Source organism: Stegostoma tigrinum, chromosome 45 (genome assembly GCF_030684315.1).
Source record: "Stegostoma tigrinum isolate sSteTig4 chromosome 45, sSteTig4.hap1, whole genome shotgun sequence".
NCBI classification, from domain to species: Eukaryota; Metazoa; Chordata; class Chondrichthyes; order Orectolobiformes; family Stegostomatidae; genus Stegostoma; species Stegostoma tigrinum.
In genome coordinates this window covers 7,700,376-7,717,880 of record NC_081398.1, presented here as the reverse complement: position 1 = coordinate 7,717,880, position 17,505 = coordinate 7,700,376, and the positions used below count along the sequence as shown (strand labels likewise).

General features: G+C 42.7%; 1 protein-coding gene across 5 annotated transcripts; it reads right to left on the bottom strand.

Annotated features, from left to right (window-relative positions):
• Nucleotides 1-3,415: 3,415 nt before the first annotated feature.
• LOC125448746 (uncharacterized) lies at nucleotides 3,416-17,234 on the bottom strand. Of its 5 annotated transcripts, none has more exons than XM_059642709.1 (8): nucleotides 17,177-17,234; nucleotides 15,115-15,318; nucleotides 13,740-13,923; nucleotides 11,861-11,973; nucleotides 9,737-9,861; nucleotides 8,365-8,584; nucleotides 7,085-7,179; nucleotides 3,416-5,084 (listed from the first exon to the last, which is right to left on the bottom strand). In XM_059642709.1, exons 2-8 carry the CDS (start codon nucleotides 15,251-15,253, stop codon nucleotides 4,428-4,430), a joined length of 1,533 nt encoding a protein of 510 aa, XP_059498692.1. In that variant the 5' UTR covers nucleotides 15,254-15,318; nucleotides 17,177-17,234; the 3' UTR covers nucleotides 3,416-4,427. The 5 variants fall into 5 exon arrangements, with proteins under 5 accessions (XP_059498692.1, XP_048380201.2, XP_059498693.1 ...); XM_048524244.2 differs by lacking the exon at nucleotides 17,177-17,234 and adding an exon at nucleotides 16,987-17,028; XM_059642710.1 differs by lacking the exon at nucleotides 17,177-17,234 and adding an exon at nucleotides 16,937-16,956.
• Between the last annotated feature and the right edge of the window lie 271 nt (nucleotides 17,235-17,505).

The following is a 17,505-nucleotide window of genomic DNA, read 5'->3' as shown; positions in this document are numbered from 1 at the left end:
TGTGAAGCTGGATGAACACAGCAAGCCAAGCAGCATCAGAGGAGCATGAAAGTTTGTTGTTTCGGGTCAAGACCCTTCTTCAGAAATGGGGGAGGGGAAGGGAATTCTGAAATAAATAGGGAGACGGACAGAAGATGGATAAAGGAGAAGATTGGGTAAGAGGAGACAGATAGGTCAAAGAGGTGGGGTTAGAGCCAGTGAAGGTGAATGTAGGTGGGCAGTTAGGGAGGGGATAGGTCAGTCCAGGGAGGACAGACAGGTCAAGGAGGTGGGATGAGGGACCTTGATTATGCTATAATTCTCATTCAGTGTGCTGGAAACGAAGTGTTTGAAAGCACTGTATGGCAGAGACAGCTTACTTATTGTCATAGCCCTGAGATGGAGGTACCCACATCTTACTGTCCAGTCAGGAGATAGTAAAAACGCCTGATGCTGGACTCAGACTTAACACTGTGGGGCTGGAGAAGCACAGCAGGCCAGTCCCAAAACATCAACTTTCCTGCTCCTCTGATGCTGCCTGGCCTGCTGTGCTCCTCCAGCTCCACACTGTGTTATCACTGTCCAGTCTATCTGTCTTTTGCTATGCTTTGCTGCTGCTTTCAGTATCAGCCTCATTGACTTGAGTGTATGTGGAGTCAGATAGTTGTGGGTTTGAGTTCCACTTCAGCCATTTTGGGGCAAGACTGTAGGTTGGTGGAGCATTGTACCAGCTGAAATGCTGTTTTCTAGGTGAAAGACTTAATTGAGAGCCCAGAGGCGAGTAAAAGAACCCATGGCAGTATTGTGAAGGGGGGTGGGCTGATGGCATGGACATGGGTGGGGGAGTGGAGTTCTTATTTTCTACTTACTATCATAATCATGGGAGTTTACAATGTAAGTTTACTGCCACGTTCCATTATTCTCCAGCCCCCTTTTCTATAGGAACAATGCTCATTTTGTTAACTGTAGAAATATTTATAGAAGTTCTTGCTGATTGTTTTTATATTTCTGGCTCATTTACCCTCGTATTAAGTTTTTTTTTTAAAAATTCTGTCCAATCTTCTAGCATATCACCTGTCTTTGCAGCATCATATATTTTCCTTCTAAGTCTGAAATTGTCTTCAATCTTTCTCGTCTGCCACCGGTAGTGAGTCTGTCCCTTGGGATTTCCTTTCTTGTTATAATGTATACATGCAGCATATTCTGAAATATTCCCTTAAAGTGTAGAGACTCTGATCCATTCTCTTCTCCTTCAAACGGAATGTAAAATTAAATCATATCTGGGAATCTCACTGACATCACGAATTAATCCTATCTCATTACACAATACCAGATCTAATATAGCCTGCTCCCTGGGATCAGAAGCAAAATAGGCTCTAAGAAACTATCCCGAAAGGATTCTCTGAATTCATCTATGTAGATCAAAATCTCCCATGTGGCTTTCTGACACATTAGCATCGTATCATCTTTTATACCTCAGACTACTGTTAAAGGGCCCTGTATACCACATGACTTCTTCCCTTTATCATTTCATATTCCTATTCAAACTGTCTCCACACCTTGGTTTCCTGAATTTAGGTCATCTGTATCTATTGTAATCATGCCATCATTAGCCTACACTTTACATTTCCTAGCTGCCTGTTCTATTAAATACATGCCTTCAATATTCTGGCCCTAATCCATGTCAACCTGTAGCCAGGTCAATGTAATGGTTACCTGATCACATTCATACTTATCTTTTGTTTTAAATACTATATACATTCACATACAGAGTCTTTAGCTTTATTCTTCTATTCCTTTTGTTTTCCTCTAATCTTACCTGTGTGTTTTTCTATTGGACTTGCACTGGTTAATCATTTCCCCTATTATCATTTTCTCTGTTGCCATGACTCTAATTTACATCTTCCCAAATTTATTCTCATTTCAGTATTATTAGTTTAAAATTCGCTTCACTTCCCAAGTTATACAGTCCCCTAGAACTAGCATGGTTCAGGTGTAGACTGTCCCAAAAGTACAGATCTCATTTTTCTCAGACCTGGAGCCTACTTTTCCCACACTAATCTTGGAGCCACACATTCATTCCTTTGGTTTACTCCATTGGTAGTTTGTGCATGGCTGAGGTAATAGCTCAGATGAATATCTTTGAGGTCCTAGCTACTCATTCTGTCTATGCAGAAACTTTTTGTTCATCCTTTGTTGTTGGACTCTCAAATCACATTCCTGCCACGTTCTGTTTGCATGCTCTCAACCTTAGCAGCTGCTAACTTGAGTTGCCGTTTGTCTGCAAACCCACCTATCCTTGAATGGGGATATGGTTACTCTGATTAGAACTTGAGACAAGGTTCTACCTTCTCTTGGTGTCTGGTTGTAACTTGCACTTCTAGGACAGGATCAGGCTTAACTGCACTTGATACTTCAGTCAAGTACCTAACAACACTTACTAGCCATGACTGCGAGTGACCGTTTAAGATTGTGAAAGGTATCCTGAACCTATAGGAGAAGACCCAGGAGGACAAAATAAAATTGCATTGTCAATAAGTTTAAACATGTTTATTTGTAGATACTGATCACTGTCAAACTGTTTGGTCTCAACTTGCAAACTTGTTACTCCTGAACGTGCAAAGGGTTCTGCATAGGCATAATAAGAGATGAGATTTCACTTGCATTCATGTTTAGCTTTACACAATGTGTGACAATACCAAGGGAACCTAGGTTACATAATTGGTTGCGCTCCTGTCTCTGAGCTGGAAGGCCCAAGTTCAAGTCTTAAACCAATACTGAAAACTTTAGCCACTGGTGTGGGTAAACCAGTCTACATCAATGCTGGTCCTCAGCCTGGATAATTGAGGGGCAAGTAGTTGGAATTATCCATACTCCCCACTTGCTGCTGTGTGCACTTACAGTTAGCATAGTTTCCTCATGAATCCTCTGACGTGTACACTACATAAAAGATGCAAACATTTACACCAAAATAATGTGTTGTAAGTGGAATGAAATATTTGTCAGGCATACAATCTCAATATTATCATTTCTCCCTGTAGCCTTACTGCCCAACCTTGAGAAGCACAAATCAAAAATTTAACATCACTTGCGCGATCCTGAGATTACAATGCAAAATTGCAGACATGTGACTGAAGGATGTTATGCTAAACAAGCCACCCCTGCAAAACTGTGACCCAATTTTAGTTGAAAATTGTTGCAGTCTCAGTAAGAACTGAATGACATCCAGTGGGAACAGGAGCTATTATAACTTGATCTGAACTACACACCATTTTGCTTTGGATCTTGCAATTCCAAAATTTTAGCTTGTAGCCTTGCTTGGGATCTTTGGAAGCTCTGATATGTCTTGTACACAGATTTGTTATGTATGAATAAAGTACCTACACACTTAACACAAAATTAAATCTCATCAATATTGCAGTTGGTTTACCATGGCTAGAGGATTGAAATTCCATTTTTATTAAAATAATTTTGCAGAACAAATAGCATTTTGGGAAATATGTTCCATTCTTTTGTCCAATTTTGTTTAAAACCTGCAGTTCAGTGATCTAGACCACAAGGATGTTTTGCCTGGTAATCTTAACATTACAAATGCTTTGCACCAAACGTTGGCACTATTTACTTCAACACTTCCTCCATCCACAGTTTAACCTTGAATAAACTTCCAAGTTTACAAAATCCCTCAATTCAAAATAATTTTTGAAGTCATCTGCACTTTTCAGCATGTTAAAACTTTGGATTGTAATCCAAACGTAGCTCACATAAACATGGATTCAGGACTTCCCTAGATTCCACTGGTGAAGTCCTGGCATTTTTTCCACATTGTTATGTAGCTCTGTTGTTAGAAACTTGTGCGTTGCTGTTCATCTGCTCACTATTGGTTATGGAGCCATTCAAAAAGCCTAACCAACACAAGACAAGGTAACTCAAAACCAAATCGCCCACTGCTTCACATTCCTCAGGGACGTAAACTCTTTAAAAACAGAACTCAATACCATAAATAATTTCTACTGACCATCTAATTTTCACTTTCTGATCCATTTCCTTTCATAAATATTGAATTCTCAGACATTAAGCCAGTAGAATTTATTTCAGTGCAATTATAGTTTACCAACTACTGTTTGTTGTACCTGATCCCTTCTGAAAGAACTCAGTTTTAATACCTCTCAGCTGTGTCACAGATTAATTCTGAATATAGCTGTTCCATTTCCTGACCAATACTCACGTGGGAGCTGTGAGGGACAACTTGACAAACTGGGCAGAATGAACTTTACTGTGTTGATTTTCTACAGTTGAATTAAAACTATTGTCAAAGTGGGGTAAAATCTTTGGCTGACGAACCTTTTCCTCTGTCTGCCATTGCTGTCCTACTTGGGCTTGATAACTTAACCAAGTATCTATTTGTGGCCCAACTTTTTACAAGATCCTCATGCTTTGACATGGCTGTACTAAGTAGGGAAGTCACAACTGCTGACTTCAGTTTCCTGAGCAACCTCTGTGGGCATTGTGCCAAAGTCTACAGATTCTGTCCCGATACATAGCAACTTTTCAGTTCTAATCTTGGTGTCCGAGGAAGTGCTTGATGGTCTACCTTCAGATTTTGTGGATGATTTAGTGGAATCAGTGTATTTAAGATGTCCAGGGGAGTGTTCACATTTATGCTCAGCTAGGTGTTTGATTTTATAAAGCTCTGTGGTTGGAGAAGATTCCATTGAGGCCTTACTCCAGTTGTTAAGAAACAGGTGGTGTTTTTGTTTGGGGTCAGCACAGTCCTTTATACTAGAGTCTCCTAGGTTGGGTGGTAACTTAATACCATTTGTTCCTACATCTTCATGATCCTCTGACTCGTGAATACATTTGTTCTTCAGTGTGCAGTGCATTGTTCCTGTCCTTGTTTTATCAGTGTGCTCAAACTGGCTAAGGTCCAATGAGGTGCTGATGGCATCACATTCTGCTCTAGATACAGGGCAGTTCTGTTGTTGGCATCTATCCAGAGAGTGAGAAGCATGACTGACTGGGGTGCGATTGTCTCTCTGGACGCTTGGTGGAGCCACACTTGCAGACATGATGGGCGAAGGAGTGTTGAGCCGTAAACCTTGAAGCACCTGCAGAATCAATTGGATTTTAATTGTTAAGTCACGATTAATTCTTTACCGAATCCAGTCACAGGAGAAAACAATCCTCTGTGGTTCTTGCTAAGGATAGCGGGTGAAGATGGGTTTCAGATTCCCTGAAGCAGTTTGTTTCAAAATTACATCCCAACGCTAAAAGTCCAGACTTAGCAGAGTCCTTACTGTGAAAAAGAATTGGTAACTGCAGGATAGGAGAGAGGAAAATCATGTAACTTCCCTCCTATGTTAATAGAATTCAATGAATTGAACAGGCATCTGCAGCTGGAAGTACATTTCAGTTACATTAATGTTCTGCTTAGAGAAAAGTAGTTAAGGAGAGATTTAACTGAATTAATTGAAATGCTAAAAATTGTAGCAGTTTTTGGAGTGTACAGGGAGAAAATTTCCACTGGCAGGAGGGTCAGTCACCAAAGTACACCGCTTTAAAAAGAAGGCAGTCCAGAACTTTTATTTTAGTGAGTTGTGATCTCTAACATGGTGCCCACAAAGGTGGTGAAAGCAGATTAAATGACAGCTGTGCAAAGGGAATTGGATAAATATCTGAAAGGGCTGCAGGGAGCTTTTTCCAAAAAGAGTTGACCCAGATACAACGGCCTGAATGGTCTTTCCCTGGGCTGAGAGATTCTCATACAGTAAATACTACTTAGCAAAAATGCAAAAAAAAGAAACAAACAGATGGTAGAGCCATACCAAGGCAATAAAATAACCTTAAGATATTTAAACATCACGATCAACGTTTATCCTAGAGCTGTGTAGATCACATCAAAATTGCTGAAGCATGTGCTCTTATCCAAAATTGGAATTCTGCCTATTGATCAAGGAGATGATTGTAGTAAAACAAAAGCCATGCACAAATGACTTTCTAAATTCAAACTAAAAAAGTATCTTTTGAAAACCACATTTCTGCTTCTGCATTTTGATTCAATAGTTTAAGAGGTAACTACACTGTGGTGGTATCTTTCAATGCAACCAGTTGGGCAATAGGGAGTTGATGTTGTCTTGGACGAATTGTTGAGGTTCCCTCCTCATGTACATTAACCAGGTGAGCTGCCAGCTACAATCTCCTGCAGAGCCTGCCAGACTGAACAATGGGATGCAGGCTGAAGGGATTCCTAGCAAGGCCAGCAGCATACGACAGGACTCCTGAATGCCTGAGGCCTGGGTTATTTTTGTTGACCTTGGATTTGGGAATATCTTCAGATACTTAAAATGGCGACTGATGTACATTTTACATCATAAGATCCTAATTTCCACATTAGGATAGGACCCATCAGCAAGTGGGTACTTTTAGACACTGTGGTCATTCTCTTCTAAATTGATAGCCACATGGCTAGTGTAAAGGGGACAAATGAGTTACAGACTTCATTATAAAAAGGTGGCTACTATCTAGCCAAAACACTCAAAGCCAATCCCAAATAGCTGAAGTGAGAACAATATACTGAAGAAACTCAGTAGATCTGACAGCATTTATGAATACTAGAACACCGTTCATGTTTCAAATCCAATATTTCTACTTTGGTACTGCAGAGTTCTGAAGGATCATATTGGACTTGGAAACATTAATTGTTTCTCTCTCCTTAGATGCCACATACACCCAGTTTCTTCAGCACATTCTGGTTTTTATCTCAAACAGCATTACTGGAGCATTCAACACATCAACAGCTCGCACTTCTATAGCACCTTTAATGTAGTCAAATGCCCAAGGTGCTTCACACGTATTATCAAACAAACTTTAATATCTCTGTCCTGATGTTAACACTAGAAACTGAAAGCTAGGTCAAAGAGATCATATTAAGGAATACCTTAAATAGAGGAGGAGTTCAGGGAAGGAATTTCAGAGCTGAGCCCAGAGGATGCTGAAGACAGAGCCAATAAATTAATGAATATTAGGGATGTACTAGAGTTCAAGAAGAAACCCTTTGCAAAAGTGTTGCATTTGAACCACCTACATGTTCCAAGGGTTGCAACATTACCTGGCGTGTGGGAAGTGAAAGATGATTGTAAACCCGATAACCAGATGGCAGCATTGGGTCAGTGTAGAAAAACTCACATTGATGGATGGCAGGCACTGAAACACAATAGCAGAAAGTTGATGAGACACTGAGTTAGATGTTCCCTTTTATTTAAGCTTCACCAACAATGTGCATTTAGATAACATCTTCCATGTAATATCACATCCCAAAGTTGTAAGATAAAAATGGTACCAATGAAAATCAAACACTTTTAAAACAAACAAACAGTCCTCCATACCAATATTTATTGTCTATCTCAAATTGCCCTGTGAAAGTGGTGGTGAATCGCCTTCTTCAATGGGATTTATTAGACTGTGTCAGAGGTAATCAGAGTGTCAACTGGTGTAGGTCTGGAGTCACTTGTAGGCCTGACTGGGTAACAACAGCAGCTTTCCTTCCCAAGAAGGACACAAACTGCTGGTTTGTTGGTAAGAAGCCATCTGGTTCATTTAAGTTGCCTTTACTGAGCTCAGCTTTTGAAGCACTGGTTTAATTAATGGAATTTGAAATCCCCAGCTAATTGAAATTTTAAAACAGAGTTGAGCATTCTGGGGCAAAATTGTCAGAGGTACTTGATATGAACATCCAGTATCCAAACAGGATAATTATTTGTTCACAGCAGCTCACTACATCAGTTTGCTTGCAACAGTCTCCTCTAGAGCACTAACTACTGTTGGGGTGATGGTGATGTAGCAGCAGTGTCACTGGACCAGACGCCTAGACTGGTACTTTTGGAATTTAAATGCAATTAAGAAAATTTGGAATTAAAAACTACTCTTGCTGGTGACAACCAAGGACATCATTAATCAATTGTTACAAAAATCCATCAGGTTAACATATGTCCCTTTAGAAAGGGAATTTTCTAACCTGTTCTGGCTGACATTTGACTCTAGATCCATTGCAGTGGGTTGACTTTTTAAATTGGCCTCTAATGGATAAGCAAGTCAATAACTTCAAGGGCAGTGAGGAATGGGAAATAATAACGCACTTAAAGTAACTTACTGATTTTGAACAGCTTAGGACTTTCCCTGTGGAAGAAGTGAAAACTTCCATTTAAATGCTCTTTATGCCTTCTGGCATTCAAATGAGGAAGGTGGAAATGTTAAGCAAAGAGTTCGACAAGAGAGGTCTTCAGTTGCACAATTGAAAGTTGCTTGACAATGCCTTGTACTGGGATCTTAAAAGCATGTAACGTCTGTATCACTGTTTTGGATTAGATTACTACAGAGCTCTTTACTTACTGTGAATCTCTTGGGAACGGAGGACGCTGGCTTCAGATTTTATTGAGAGGTCAGGCTTAGAGTGGGAATCGGTGGAATCTTTGTTGTGAAATCTGGAGTCATCGAGTTCAGCAAGGAAGCTCTGTGACTGCTGAGATGAAACAGCAGCGTAAAAGGAGTGAAAAGATGGGTGTGATAGAGTCCTGTTGGAGAATGGAGCAACAACACCTGAATGGGTCACCTGAACAAAAAGAAAAGGTATGCCTGTGAGTACTCAAACTTCTGTGCATTGACTTAAAAATTGACCCATGGAGATTAATTAATGACTCAAGGTCCAGAAAAGATCTATGTTTCTGAAATTCAGAATCTATTCTGTGCTGCCATGATTCAATACGAAGTGTAAGAGCAGTATGAATTCAGTTCAAAAGTTTCCCAAAATAGTATTACGCATTGATGTTCTGCCTGATTTTTCAAAGAAACTGGATGTTGGATCAGAAGGGTCGGATTGTTAACAGCTGCAGTCAGCCAAATAATCTTACAGGCCTCAAAGTACATTCTCCCAGGACCCAACAAAATAATTCAAAGTTATTCTTTGAATGGCCTTTTCTACTCTCCCCAAACGGAGTTGAGAACAAACAACCCACATGATATTGGCTGTTTTGCATAATCTGACAGGACAACATTGGAAAGTTCAGCACCACAATGGCATCTCGCCATAATTGTGTCTTCGGAAGGGTTAGTTTAAGTTTCCCATCAATAGCCTAATCCACAGGTGGCAGTACATTAAAAGGGAGAAGAAAGCCCAAAACTGACAATTAATGGTTGTGCCTACCTGCAACTTGGATGCACCTACATCAACAGGAGACTGTCTCTCACTGGAAACCTCAAAAGCTCGTGGCCCCAGTTCATTGTAACTGACTGTTGACTCTCAACATCCTGCTTAGCCAGGCAATCAACAGACTAGGAATATTAAATACTGGGAATATGCAAGTCGATTAGCATTCCACAAAAGGATGACATGGCATTTCAAGTGTCTGCCATGGAAACAAACAGTGGCATCCCCACTGACTCCACATACTCAAGTGTAATTAATAATGGAGATCTATGGCAGACACTCCAGGATCAGTGTGAATTTTTCGGGGTTAGATTGCCACAGAACATGCAGAAAATTTTAGACAAAGACAAATTCCTTTCCTTTAGGAGAGAATGGCTGTGAAACAGGAGACTTCCCGAGAAAGGGAGGGAGGAACAGCCATCCAACTGCTTTCATTCACTTTTAAGGTTGAATTCAAAGTGATATTCATGTAGGCCTGAAAACCTGAGCTGAGTTGAAACAAATGCGCCAGTAAGCCACGGAAGTGGGAGAAATGATACCAGAAAGTAAGGTTCAAACCTTCCTGTATTGCGAAACGTTCCCTGAACTGGATGTGCCTGCATCTCCAACGTTGTTAAACGATGAGGATTTATCGCTGTCCGATGACAACACAGAAAACTGATCGTGGACTGTCTCTCCGTCTCCTAGGTGAGGAAGAAGCATTATTACCAGGAGTTCTGTTCAGCCTTTAAGTACAGAATGATAAAGTATTGGGCATATACATCAAGTTAGTCAGATGTCAACATCTGAAGAAAATATACAAGTGACAGCACTGGAGGAGGCCTTTCAGCCCCTTCAGTCCATTCCACAAGATCATGGCTTATCTGACTGCAATCTCAGCTTCACCTTTCCATGAACCCGTGATAATCTTAAGTTACGACCAACAGGAGAATCAGCCTACCTCTGCTTTAAAAATATTAAATGACCCTGTTTCCACTGCAGTCTGGGGAAGTGTTCTAAAGACTCAAAAAAAAAATCCTCTTCATCTGATTTAAGTGGAAGGCTCCTGATTTTTAAATTGTTTCCCCTAGTCCTATCCTCTCCCACAAGGGCAAGTATCTTTTCAGCATCCACTCAGTCAAGTCTTTAAATAAAAAAAAGTACCTGATTGCATTGACATTTCTAAGTGCTCTGCTTGAAAAAGATGTGTTAAAATTAAAGAGATTTACTGATATAATAATTGATCATATATACAGGATTTATGACCATCTGGAGGAGCATGGCTTGATTAAATGCAGTCAACAAGGCTTTGAGAGGGGCAGGTCATGCCTCACAAACCTTAGAGTTCTGAGGATGTGACTAGAAAAGTTGATGAGGGTCGAGCTGTGGATGTGGTGTATATGGACTTCAGCAAGGCATTTGATAAGGTTCCCCATGGTAGGCTCATTCAGAAGGTCAGGAGGAATGGGATACAGGGGAACTTAGCTGTCTGGATACAGAATTGGCTGATCAACAGAAGACCGCGAGTGGTAGTAGAAGGAAAATATTCTGCCTGGAAGTCAGTGGTGTTCCACAGGGCTCTGTCCTTGGGCCTCTACTGTTCGTAATTTTTATTAATGACTTGGATGAGGGGATTGAAGGACGGGTCAGCAAGATTGCAGACGACACAAAGGTTGGAGGTGTCGTTGACAGTATAGAGGGCTGTTGTAGGCTGCATCGGGACATTGACAGGATGCAGAGATGGGCTGAGAGGTGGCAGATGGAGTTCAACCTGGATAAATGCGAGGTGATGCATTTTGGAAGGTTGAATTTGAAAGCTGAGTACAGGATTAAGGCTAGGATTCTTGGCAGTGTGGAGGAACAGAGGGATCTTGGTGTGCAGATACATAGATCCCTTAAAATGGCCTCCCAAGTGGACAGGGTTGTTAAGAAAGCATATGGTGTTTTGGCTTTCATTAACAGGGGGATTGAGTTTAAGAGTCGTGAGATCTTGTTGCAGCTCTGTAAAACTTTGGTTAGACCGCACTTGGAATACTACGTCCAGTTCTGGTCGCCCTATTATAGGAAAGATGTGGATGCTTTGGAGACGGTTCAGAAGAGGTTTACCAGGATGCTGCCTGGACTGGAGGGCTTATCTTATGAAGAGAGGTTGACTGAGCTCGGACTTTTCTCATTGGAGAAAAGGAGGAAGAGAGGGGACCTAAGTGAGGTATACAAGATAACGAGAGGCATAGATAGAGTTGATAGCCAGAGACTATTTCTCAGGCCAGAAATGGCTAACATGAGGGGTCATAGTTTTAAGCTGGTTGGAGGAAAGTATAGAGGGGATGTCAGAGGCGGGTTCTTTACACAGAGAGTTGTGAGAGCATGGAATGCGTTGCCAGCAGCAGTTGTGGAAGCAAGGTCAGCGTTGCCAGCAGCAGTTGTGGAAACAAGGTCATTGGGGACATTTAAGAGACTGCTGGGCATGCATATGGTCACAGAAATTTGAGGGTGCATACATGAGGATCAATGGTCGGCACAACATCATGGGCTGAAGGGCCTGTTCTGTGCTATGTTCTATATGTTCTAATTGGGAAACACACTGACTTCCCTGTAATAACAAGGTGTAGAGCTGGATGAACACAGCAGGCCAAGCAGCAGAGGAGCAGGAAAGCTGACATTTCAGGCCTAGACCTTTCTTAATCTTATCAATTCTCTTACCTTCAGTATGTAGGTATGAGAAAGAACTCTTTATTCCAGGACTATTCATAGCATTCTCAAACTCCCTGTAATACTGAAATGGGGGAGGTTCCCCAATGATCTGCAACAGGGACCTATATCAAAAATAAATAATGACCAGTCACAGGCTCAGATTAGGTTTCATCCCTCCAAAACACCAACCTTATCCTTAGTCGATCTGGCAACTGAATCAGTGGCCCAATTGCTTTGTTCATCAGTCCCTTCCACAGTGAGGCACTAGGTAACAATACCCATTAAGCTTCTCTTGTTTCATTGCTTGGCTGGTTTCATCATAGCCAGAGTTTAATTGGTCTTCAGACAGATAAATGACTGACCCAACTGGAGTAACTTCCAGCATTTTGATCTTTTTATCGTTTCTGTTTCTTTACTTAGACAGCAATGACAATGTGGCACTCACTGCTACAGGGACTGGGTCAAACATACAGCATTTTATGCAGATAAACATGTAGGAGAAAGGAACAGAAGGGTATACTGATAGTGTGACATAAAACGTGGGCAGGAGCAGGCTCCTTTAAATCAAGAACACCAGCACGGTGCAGACATCAAGTCAACTGTTTCTGTTCTACACAATCTGTGTAATAAAAATTAGATTTTCAGCAACCATAGTTTTATTTTTGTTTGTTGTTTATCAAGCACAGATGTTTCTTGTACTTTCTTTCAAAACTTGTCTATATTAAGCTTCCGTTTAACGCAAACCTTTCTTATCAGACCTGGACAGCATCCTCCAAGTCCAATGCCTCTCCCCCACTCCTTGTTCTCCGTTCAAAGCTTGGTCTCACCTGAAAATTTAACTAATGTCGCACTGAAGCTTTGTAAATTTAGAGTCAAATGGTTTTCTCTTATTGTTAATAACAAAATATTGATGAGTGGTGAAGAGAGAAATACCAATTCTAACTGTACTACAACTCTCCAGGGTACTTTTCCCAACTCCCACCCTGTTCTTCAGTACTATACTGAAAAATTGGGAGCTGGCAAGCTAATAGAGGGCTCACCCAGAATTTTCTTTGTAAGCAGGGACAATGGAGTGGAACCAAAGTAGACAGTTCATCCACCCTCAATTCATGATCATGGAACTCAATTGTAATAAGGTTTCATGCTTTTATGCAACTGAATCAATTCTTTGTGGATCAGTGAATTTGAAACTTTACCCTATTGCACTGTTCATAATCAGAATCCCTACAGTATGGAAGCAGGGTATTTGGCCCATCAAGTCGACACTAATCCTCAAAAGATCCTCCCACCCAGGCACACTGCATGGACTGTTTCAATATTTAAGGAATTGCTAGGCTATTTCAGAGGGCAGCTAAGATCAGCTGCATTGTTGAGCATCTGGTATTACATGGAGGTCAGACAAGGTAAAGGTGACAAATTTCCTTCCTTAAATAGAACATTAGTGAACCAGATGGGATTTTATGACAGGTTGCATTCATGTCATTAGGCCAACCTTTTTTATTCCAAGTATTTATTGAATTTGAATTCAAATCCATGGCTACAGAACATTAACATGGCATTTTGGATTACTGGTCTGGTGACATCGTCACTACACCATCACTTAAAGGCCATTAGTGAACCTATAGATTTTTAAGAGTATAGATGATACTTTCATGGTCACCATTGCTGAGATTAGTTTTTTTCTGAATCAAATAAATTTAAATCCACCAACTAATACAGTGAGTCCCATGGCTCTACAGATTTTGACTGGGGCCTCTGGATTACAGGTTTAGCATTGTTAATACAACTCCAATGTTTCCTTAACACAACTCGACTCTACATTTCTCTCCAAAGAAAGAGAACACAGATTTAGGGAGCACTTTGGAAGCCAGCAGTATGTGGTGAGTACCTGAGATAGTCGTGTTCTCCAGTTAATTCCTCATCAGACAGCATATTGTCAAAATCGGAAACGTAGTCATCCGAATCAGAAGATGTGGATTCTGGGCAATCCCAGCTTTGATTACCCCTGCTCCCTGAATGTTGGTCATTTCCTTCACCCATTGCTGGTTCACAACTCCACAGTCCTTCCTCCTCTACAGTTACAGGAATAAAGAAATTACAATTAAGTTAATTTGTGCTGAAAAAAGTGTAGGCAGAGAATTTAAAATGTAGTAAAAAAGATAAGTGCAGATGTGACTCAGCTAGAAACCCTAGAACTGTAAGGAGGAATCTTGTTTCACAAGTGTGTACTTTATGCAATGGTACAGCTCCCACCTTGTGATAGAACAGGCATTAAAATCTGAATGTAGAATATCACTGACTAAATGTCCCCCCACTTATTAGCCAATAGTACCCATGGGGCAGAAATACTAGAATTTTCAAATGATAGAATCCCTACAGTGTGGAAACAGGCCCTTCAGTCCAACAAGTCCACACTGACCCTCAGAACATCCCATCCAGACCCATCCCCCTATCCTTCCCCTGAACCTAGCTAATCTACACATGCCTGAACACTACAGGCAATTTAGCATGGCCAATCCACCTAGCCTGCACATCTTTGGACTGTGGGAGGAAACCAAAGCACCCAGCAGAAACACACACAGACAGGGGGAGAATGTCTGTTCGAGTTTGTACAGTCACCTAAAGGTAGAATCGAACCTGGGTCCCTAGTGCTGTGAGGCAGCACAGCTAGCAACTGAGCCACTGCGCCAATGTAGGTGAGTAAACTCTTCCTGTACGTCTTTCAATTGGACAGAATCATCTCCCCTGTGTATAGCTGTAATGCAAACAGATGCAAAGTTGTTCATACACTAACACGACAATTCTAAGTGTGAAAGTACCCACTCATATAATAGTGAGTTGTACGGACCTGGTGACTGTGCTGAGTCACTCACCATCAGGTGATCAGTTCTACAATTTGGAATCAGTGCCCAAGCAATTCAGAATGGATTCCCACTCCAAATTGCTATTTAGTGCCCCTGCTTGAAAGGGCAAGTAAAGGAGAGGATCAGGTGCGATGCCTTCTATAGTCGAATAGGCTGGCAACACATTCTTTCATGCTCATTCTTGAAGAACGGCCAAGTTACTGGTGCCCATGGAAACAACATGAGCCACTGCCATTAAGGAGAGGACAAACACTCCAGGAAGCAAAATAAAAAGAGAAAAGAACATGCTGGGGAGAAAAAAAAGCAGTGATTTTATTTTTCCAGCTGTCGAGCTCCAGTTTGCAAACCTTGCTGTTCTTCCCACAGCCATCGTTGATAAAAAAAATTGGAATTACTTGCCTCTAGTGCATGCAGAATTGAGGCCTGCTCCTGTCTTGGATGGGCTACAACTGTCTCTGCTTGGAGTGGCATAGCTGGCCACAACACAGTCCGAAACTCTAATGTCGGCCTCGACTACGGCATTATCGGTGTCTTCCATCTCTTGGTCAAAATGTCAGCAAAACCAGGAGTTGCATCATCAGAGGAGGTACCAGCACCAGGAGTCTAAAGGACAATGGCAAGTTACCAATCTCCACCCACATCCTAAATACATTTGCCAAGTAGCACATGGTACAGTGATCTGCAGGTAGGACCAGCTGGACTTAAACTGGCTTTGGACCAACTCTGAAGGAAGTCTCCCCCCCCCCCCCCCCCGCAAGAAGCAAGTGTGGTTTAATGTAAAAGTGATGTAGAACACTCAGATGACAGTGCACCCACACTGTTTTATTGCAGCACACAGACAAAGTTCAATTCCCAGTCTGTGTTAATAGAAGCACCTGCAAGGGTGGCATTCATTGTTAATCCAATGGACACCAGCTCCAGTGGCTACAATAACGGGGTAATTCCTACCCCCACCATTGGAAAACAGAGTGGATGTTACACAAGGACAGGATCAGGTTTGACTGGGGTACCTCTTATGGACTAATCGTGACAAATACATTCAAACATAAGGAACATCTACATGAGTCCTAGCTACCAGCAGAGTGTCAATAATTGGGAAGGGGGGGGGGGGTTGCCAAAGGGCACAAGATGATATTGCTTAAACTCACTAGAGACTTAGTTCCTCACCATTTTTCTCAAAGAGAGAAGAAAATGGCTGAAGATTGAGGTAAACACAATCCCTGGAGCGAGGCACTGAGTTTGATGTGGGGAAATAAAGGGATACAATGTCCAGCCGGAAAACGGGTGAGTGCATGCACCTGATATGCGGAAGATAGATGGGACAGGCCTGAAGGGTGAAGGGGGAGCTTTGTGGAGAAGGCAGGGCCGATATAGATTAGGAAATGGGCCTGAAATTGGCTTGATATGGGTCACAAAGGGTATGGATGAGGAAGGCAGAGGCCTAGTGTTGGCGAGAAAGGGTGTGGATCACAATGTTGTGCATATGGTCTGATATGTACAGTAGCCGGACTGAAGCAGGCGAGAAAGGGCATGGATCACAACCTACGCGCGTGTCTGTGTGTAGGGTCTGATATGGACGAGTAGCTGCCCTGAAACAGGCGATAAAGGGTGTATATGGTTGCGGAGCGGGGAGCAGTGGGAAAACTGATATGGATGGGGAGTAGGGTGGATTAGCCGCCGGGGCGAGCAGCCGGCCCGAAAGGATGTAGCCTGATGTAGGCGAACACTACGCCTGTTTTGTGCAAAAAGGCTTGAGCGGGGACGGTCCCGAAGGTGGATCTACTTGGTCTATGATATTTTTTGGGGGGGGGGGGGGGGGTGGGGGGAAGAAGAGAGGTGAAGTCGGCCTGTCACCGGCTTATAGCTGGAGGAGGGGCCGGATTTCAGCGCCGGGCCTGAAACGGGCGGCCGCCGGATCCTGCGCAATGTTGTGAACGCTTGCGGGGGGCGGGGGGGGAAGACGACCGTTAGCCCCAAACCGCCGGCTCTCGCGCAGCTGTTAGAATTCACCCGCGCGGGGTGGGGGGGGCAATGCGCAGGCGCACGGCCGGCCTAGGGTCCGAATGCGGACCGTGTCGGGTGAAGGCGGCCGACAACGTAGGGTGAAGGCAAGATGTCGTAACCTGCCGGACTCGGTAGGAAAAACAACTGTGGCGTCTTTCGTACACGAACGTACGCTCGTTAACACCACACCCCTCCTGCCCTCAGCTCTTCTTCTCACCGGCCAGCTCCCGAGGGGGGGGGGGGAAGGCTGCCTCCTGCCCTCCTTACCGCGGCTCTAGAGTTGTGGCGAAGTGCCCCTCTAAACTTGTCCCAGTCCCTCAAGAGCAGAATAAACACATTCACACTGGTCCCCAAATTTTGGAGCCCTTATAATTTTATTTCCGTCAGGAACCCCGTGACCCTGATGGGCAATGCTTCCAAACCCCCCCCCCAAAAAAAACACATTAATGGCAGTCACCTGAGGATTGGTCTTGGAGGCATCTTGATGTGGTCAGCCCCTTCACAACCCCCCCCCCCCCCCCGCGGGACAACGTTTGGACGCCTAAGTGCCTTACTTCAGTAATAAAGCACACGGACACACGTGCCCTCAATCAAAACCTAAGCTTTAACAGAAGAGAGAAAGTCCGTTCAGCCCATCAAGCTTGTTCTACACAGAATCCAGGATTAATTTTAGGCACTTTAAAGGCATAAATATGGAGGATTGGCACCAACGGATTACCCTGTATGGAGTTCAGTCCTTTTTAAAACAGTAGGGTCAAGTTCTTTCTCAAACTCTCCCCTCGCTTG

Bases quoted from the DNA above. Each gene is read 5' to 3' on its own strand.
- LOC125448746 (XM_059642709.1), bottom strand. From the start codon at position 15,253: ATGGAAGACACCGATAATGCCGTAGTCGAGGCCGACATTAGAGTTTCG. The intron at 13,924-15,114 runs GCAAGTAATTCC...CTGTAACTGTAG, and splicing joins CAATTCTGCATGCACTAGAG to AGGAGGAAGGACTGTGGAGT. The intron at 7,180-8,364 runs GTAAGTAAAGAG...ATTGTGTTTCAG, and splicing joins CCGTTCCCAAGAGATTCACA to TGCCTGCCATCCATCAATGT.